The following is a 7527-nucleotide window of genomic DNA, read 5'->3' as shown; positions in this document are numbered from 1 at the left end:
AAAAACAATGAAATTGTATTCTTTATTCTATTCTACCTGCCTTGTCTCAGCACCTGTGACTTTACTGACTAAAAGCCACAGACTCCATGGCCTGAGCTGCATATACAGGTGAGGAGAAGCTGAAGCACTTGATTGCATAGTGAAGTATGTGATTATGGAAAGATTCCCGGTCTGCAGGTGACCTGAGAGCACAGTGGAAACAATATACAATATTTATATTAAGGGAAGGACCAATTCAAAGTTACAGTGAAATATTTGCATAGGGGAAAAAAATAACTTTGCTTGGCTGTCAAACCTGAAACACAGACACTTGTAAACATTCTTGAGTCAACGTGCATCAAGAACTATTTCTGTGAGTCTCTGGTGTGATGGAGCCACTCCTCTATCTGCTGACACCACGGGCCCACACGTGATCCTGTAACATGGTGCAGCAGCGTAATCCACATGTCTTTTGGAAAAATATTTACAAATGTATTGTGAATTCAGAGGTCCTACATGTTGGTCCATGTCTAATAAGCAATCTTACAGTCATGGCCATGCTTTGATTTATTTAGCTGGTAGTTAGGTTGGCATCATATAAAAGGCAAGTAGACAGGAGAATGTGAAAGCCTTTGTCAGTGTCGGACCTTTGTGCACAACATATGGCTGTTTCCTGATGTCAGTACGTACCACCATCTACTCCATTTGTATTGAACCTACTAGTTCAGTATATACTGATCTGTTCAATTTGGAACATCACTAAATGTGTTCCACCTTTCCTCCACAATGCTTGGTTGAGCATGAAAGTGCTTTGTGTCTGAGGTCACCAAAATTGCAAACACTGTTTAACATCCATATGGGCCTTGTGCCTGGAGTTTAAACATAAGTTTAATGCTGTGCTATGTTGCAAGAAAACAGAGTGCATAGTCTTTGTTTCTCCAAAGCTCTGGTGTTGTCATTTTATCAGTCAACTGTCTGGTGCACTACAGCATGTTATGTTGAGACAATGAAGTTGGTACCATTCATTAAATATCAAAAGACTGACATGCAAAACAACTGGAATACTGGGAGAGGTTTTGATAAGACAGACAGAAATTAAACTCCAAACTCCAAAACAACAACAGAGAGTTTGGTTATACAAAAGACAATACCCCCATAGCTTTATGTCAAAGCGCATTTATATTCGTGATGATACTGAGACGGATGTCATTGTTCTTCAAATAAACTTTTCTTCAGAGACGGTTTCTTGCTCTTGCACATTATTATCAGCAGTGGCACAGGCCCTGACAATTTGTAATTCATTTGGATTTCTGTGTGTACTTGCCAAGAGACAGCAGAGACAAGAAGGTAACACTAATGAAGCACCAGGTGCAGCTCTTTGATTGGGCGAAGAGTGAAGCCAGGTTCTTGCAGAACTACTGCCGCCAAGTAATCATCTGTTTGTGCTGGTGAGGCTGCTGTTTCACAATAGCATGCTGAAGCAGGCAGCAAGGTGCTTCTTGGAGATTCCACTCAGGAACACAATATGGAGAGCTATCCACCGCAACAGAAAAGTTATGTGCATTACAGCAACATCCACAACTCATCAGTGGCAGAAGCTAAAGGAAAGGCAACATGGCACAGCAGTGCCTCCATCTGCTTCAATGTCCTCCCTCTGCTCCTACTGGCAGATATCAAGCTGTTTTCAGCTCCTTCTTAATACTGGGAAATGTCTAGTATTTCAGTGAAAGATCATTTTAACTTGCTCTTGAGATTTTCTGTTGAGATCGCTGTGCTTACTGTAACTGTTGGTGTCCTATGTGTACCTTTGGCTGAGTGCATTTTTCAGTATTCAGTCATTCCTTTGCTTTGTTCCACATTACTCTGTTACTCTATTACCAGCATCTGGATCTTTAGGTGCTAAATGCTCCACTGTGGTCTGTGCTATTTCCGACAGTGTGTGTCTGCTGTGTGCTGCTGAACAGCTTGTGTACATTGTACTGTCTGCTGTGGCCACAAATGACTTTAAATATAATAATAATAAACAGTGAGCTAAAGCCTTTTATTAGCTTATGCATTCACTTTGTCATTTGATACATTGTCATAAAAATATCAACTATAAAACTATGTTATAAAAAATATCAATGTTGGTTAGCACGAATCAACTAAAGAACTGACTGTGGTTTCAGTTAATAAAAAGTCAACTGTTATGTGCAGATCTGTGTCACAAGCATTTATCCACCTTCACTCTCTTCTTCCTACCACACTACTACTTGCACCGGGACTTTAAATAGAGAGGTGGAAAATGTTCACTGCTGTTTGGACAAACGTGCCAGCAACTTCATCCCAATAGCTTCAGCATCTATGGAGTCACAGGGCCTAACCACTAACCTTGAGTTTTGATAACCCAAATCTAATCAGTTCATCCTTGAGTCTGAGTGGACATTTGTGCCAAATCTGAATAAATTCCCTCAAGTTGTTCCTGACATATCATATTCAAAAGAATGGAACGGATAGACAGACAACCAGAGAACCTAAAGCCTCCGGCCATGGCTCTCGCTGGCACAGAGGCGTGAAAATTATGGCAGAATTTGAAACAAAGTTTTCAGACATGAGCCCTTTTTTGTATTCAGTATTTTGCAACTCAGATTTCTGAGTGGATGTAAAGAGGACGTAGAACTGGAAAGAGAGAGAAAACTCGAGAACACCTACAAAGTAACCAGTCTGATGTGGAATACATAGCAAATAACATTCTGCCACATTGGGTCACTTGCTTTCTTGATCTTACCTTTTGAAATCTTGCTCATTAGTTAATGCCTTCACTGTCTCCTTCTTTCTATAGCTTGCTATATGTTCTACGAAGTCTGAAGCTGATTGCTCTGACACTTTCAGTATTGATATATTCCTGTGTGCCACCATTTTCCTGTGTGCTTCAATAAAGACTGTTCAACCTAGAATTTATGCACTAGAGCATAAATCGCAAACCTATTCATTTACTTGAAACTGGAAACTACTTTTATTGTCATTGTACTATGAGTACAGCGAAATTAGATGTGCCACATCTGATCAGTATATCAATATAAAAACATGAAAATATAAAATATCCATTCTCACAGCCACAACAACTACATCCACACAAATATAAAATATATTATTTCTAATTTATAGGGTAGCATTTCCATGGCTGCAACCTCTGCCAGGGCATCTACCAGGTGAGCCTACGAGAAATTATGAGCAAATAAAAAAAAAAAAAAATAAAAAATACCCATTCCCCCAGCCATAATAACCACATCCACACAAACATAAAAGTAATAGATTATTTCTAATTATATATATTAAAATACAGAGTGAATGCATCAAATCATTACACACAGTTGTAATTAGCAGCATTCACAGTTCGGATAGCCCAGGGATAAAAGCTGTTTATAAGTCTATTAATCCTGCTTTTCAAGCTTCTGTATCTCCTTCCAGAGGGCAGGAGGACAAACAGTTCATATCCAGAGTGCGTATTGTCCTTTAGGATGTCCCTAGCTCTGCTGAGACATCTTGAGCTGGCAATATCCTTCAGAGTAGGCAAAGAGCATCTGATGATTTTCTCAGCAGTTCTTATAATCACCTGAAGTGCCTTCTTGTCTGCAGCAGGGCAGCCAGAATACCAAACGGTGATGCTGTATGTCAAAATACTCTTACAGTGTAAAATTTTAACACCACAACAGATGACAAGAACACTAAGTAAGTGTTTAAAGTTCACTCATTACAGACACTGATGGAGTAAATTGTCAACACCACCAGAAATCAGGTTAACATTTTATGGTGACAATTTATGCTAAAATAGCGTTGATTACACTACTAATGAAAGCTAAATGGTGCACTTGGATTAACACTATTAAGAGTTTAAATGAATCTGTTAGTGTAACTATCCTGTCATCCATGTGCAATAATCACTCCAAAAAGTACTGCAATGAACAAAAATATTTATTTTTCCTTTAACAAAGGTATTAAATTTGTCAAATCAGTGCACTAAAAAACCCTGCACATTGTATGTACAATACCAACCAAAATTGATACCTCACTGTTGCCCTATACAATACAGCCATATAGCACAACATAGTAAAATGAGTCTGTCCGTACCATAAGACATTTGGATATCAAAGGGCTTGAAGTATCTCAACTCATGAGGTGATACAACTGAAACATTATGCACTTGGTCAACAACATCAAAAGCATGAAAATGCTCCTCAAATGTAGGCTCCATTTCTGATACACAAAAATACACTTCATTTCTCAGAAAGATACAAACAATCTTACTGAACACTGGCATCTCAGAGCAAACAACAAGACCCATGTGATACTCAATACCATTAAGTTTAACCCATGTTGTGACACTTATTTCACTTGACATATCAATTTGAAAATGTTCTGAAATCACATCACCATTTTCAATATCACTCAGCATCTTTTGAATTGACAGGCCCAAACTCAATACCCATGACAGACAGTGACTTGTGCTAACAGAATGTTGTAGATTTACTACAAAAATTTTGTCAAGACTTAATGCTAAATGTAAAGTGTGTAAAGTAACTGCAATAGGTGCATTGTGCAACAACCTGTAATTGCTACACGTACACATTGTTAGAACATTGAACTTGAATCAATACCTGGGCAACTCTCTGAGGATTCATCATGCCACTGTTTCCTGGCAGACCTCAACAAACTTTGGAGCATCAGGGTGGACGTAAGGCTCTCCGCTTCTCTGATCACCTTTTCTTTATAGGACATATGCCACTTCTCAAGTAGTTTGGCTAAAAAAAAGAATGACTATTCTTACCAGCCCTTTATTATCCAGTAGCCTTGGAAACACATATAATACAGTGTGCGATTCATCTGGGCTGTGGATGAGATGCTGCCTATACTCAAAGGTCTCTTTCATCTTCTCCAGGATGATTTCTCTGTCACTGGTGTGGTTCATCAAGGATATGACCTCTTTGCAATGCTCTTCGTGTAACTGACCAGCACACTAAGGCAGCTCCCTCTCTCATCTTGGACCACTTCCTTGTGCTATATGCATTTGAGTTCTTGGACACAAGTCTCGTCTTCATAAATAATATAGCTTTGTTAAATATATTTTATATTGTATCTCTGCAGATTAATCCCTATTCAGTTATAATTCCAGACAATTCACAATGCTTATATATGTTAAATATATACATAATTCCTGCAGAAATCCCTCAAAACTGGAGGAACTTTTAACACTTTGCTACATTTTTGGTGACTTAACAGGTAGACAAATTCAGCCAAACTAACATTTCTTACCTGAGGGATGACTTTTTGAACAGAGATCTCACTGACCTTGCTGACTGCTATGAATCAAGAGTATAGAAAATTAAATCATTATCAAGATTGCAACTGAAGGTCAACAACTATAATTAGCATTACACATATTAAACATCATTAGACATGAGTTAACGTTACATTAATTAAGACTTTAGCTAACTAACGTTATGTTACCGGTATATAGACGGCAAACCAATTTTGCAGCTAAAACCCAAGGCGCCGCTGTATCAGTTGAAACGCTGTTTGTATGAAATAGTTAATATGATGCTCTCCTTGGCCAAAACAGCTTAAAATTATTTTTAAAAGGAGTTCACCTACATGTTAGCCCACACGTGTCCTAAAATTAAATTTAACTAAAGTTACATTGAAGTTAGCTAGCTAACGTTATCACTTACCAGTAAGCAAGTGGAAACTTGTTAATGATGATACAGGTTTTCATTGTAAACGCTAACATTTGAAACAAGCCAACATAAGTGTATTGTTATGAGAAAATAGCTGGAATACAATGAGAATTATTTATATTAAACTCACCAGTATATCCTTTTCATGCTCAAAGTGAGACCAAGAAAATGGCGGCTGTCACAAATCTCCACAAGCATACCTACCCAAATGCCCAGATGTTTAAAGTAACACTCTTCGGTGTTGAATACCATTAACACCGTAATGTTATGCCACCAACATTGTATTGTCACTAGCACAAAGTTCACTCTAGCAAAAACACCAGAACCTCAACACTTCACTCTAAAAGGACCCAACACTAGAATTTTAACTGAATTTGCTGTGTAGTCCCCAGGGAACTTAAAGGTGGAGACCCGCTCCACCTCATCCCCATTGATCCATCCTGTTCCTCCTCTGAAGTCAGTCAACATTTCTTTGGTCTTCCTGGTGTTGAGGGACAGGTTGTTGTCTACGCACCACTTGGACAATGCCCTCACCTCATCCGTGTATGCTGACTCATCTCCTCCAGTTATTAAGCTGACCACAGTGGTGTCATCTGCAAATTTGATGATGGTGGATGGGAGTGCAGTCGTGAGTGTACAGGGAATAGAGGAGTGGGCTCAGTACACTGCCCTGTGAGGAGCCAGTACTAAGCGTGATGGTGGAGGAGCAGTGGGGGCCAATCTTTACATGTTTGTAGTTTGTGAGGAAGTCTGTAATCCAGGCACAGGTCGAACGAGGTTAAGCCCAGGTGTAGCGGCTTGTCCACGGGTATACCTGGGATGACTGTGTGAACTATAGTCCACAAATAGCATTCAAACATACTGTAGTTCCCCGGCTTCTCCAGGTGGTACAGTGCGGTGTGGAGGGCTGTGTTGATAGCATCTTCTGTCGATCAGTTTGCTCTATACTCAAACTGATCATGGTCAAAGCAGTGAGGTTAATAAACCCTACTTAACCAATGAGAGAATTAAAGAAAGTTGACTTCATCTTTTAGGAATGAACATGTGTCCACATATACAACCTTTACATTTGTTGATCAGCTTTAGTGCCCAGTCAAGTGCCCTTTGTGCCCTTGACTGAATATGTGTGACAATTAAGGTCAAATGGTCTTTGCCTTTAAACCTATGAGCAGAAAAAGAGCCACATGCACTAACCCAGCTGATTCTAATTAGCACAGGTAAGAGACCTCATTAGTGGAATCAGTTGGTTCAGTGCTTTTTCTTTTTTGCTTAATGCACATAACTATTTTAATTGAATGTTTTGGTTTCTTTTGCTGTGTTGCCTTATTGAATTAATAGCAATGTCTTAATGTCTTAATTTCATGTGAATAGCTGCACTGGAAATATGCTGAATACAAACATTGGCCAGGTGTGCTGATATTGAATCATTACCTCTCCCCATCGTATATTAGCACACATTGTGATGTTACAGGGTTAAACTGCCCTTTTACATCTCTTATGAACAGACGGTTTTAAGATCAAGTAAAAGGAAAGGACCTATTTGGGATTTGGGAGGCCAGTAGGGTGTAAATTGGACAAACCTGAACCAGAAAAGTTGAAGATGAACATTTATGTTGTTATCATTCTGTAATGATAGTATAACATGGATTCTAGCTGTAGGTTTGAGCATTTGTTGAGTCCAAGAGCCTATATTACAAAATGTCAAGATATTTGTCTAACATCTTGTATATACAGTATTGGGGCTTTGGTACAAAACCCTGGACTACATTCAGTGAAAACCTTTTTCAGCATTGGCATGGATAAATCATATACTGCAGAACCATCTTTTTTTTGG

At 38.9% G+C, this 7527-nt stretch overlaps 1 protein-coding gene across 1 annotated transcript in view; it reads right to left on the bottom strand.

The window, feature by feature from the left end:
- Positions 1-7134, bottom strand: part of LOC109959629 (uncharacterized) — an 8666-nt gene extending 1532 nt beyond the window's left edge. The window contains exons 1-2 of the mRNA XM_020599146.1: positions 7125-7134; positions 6044-6286 (exon numbers count right to left, since the gene is read on the bottom strand). Of these exons, the coding sequence (XP_020454802.1) occupies positions 6044-6286; positions 7125-7134 (253 nt within the window). The remainder of the gene's footprint in view (positions 1-6043; positions 6287-7124) is intronic.
- Between the last annotated feature and the right edge of the window lie 393 nt (positions 7135-7527).

This window comes from Monopterus albus, unplaced genomic scaffold (genome assembly GCF_001952655.1).
Source record: "Monopterus albus unplaced genomic scaffold, M_albus_1.0 scaffold40.1, whole genome shotgun sequence".
Lineage (NCBI taxonomy): Eukaryota > Metazoa > Chordata > Actinopteri > Synbranchiformes > Synbranchidae > Monopterus > Monopterus albus.
The sequence above is the reverse complement of the archived record's forward strand: the minus strand, read 5'-3'. Positions and strand labels throughout refer to the sequence as shown.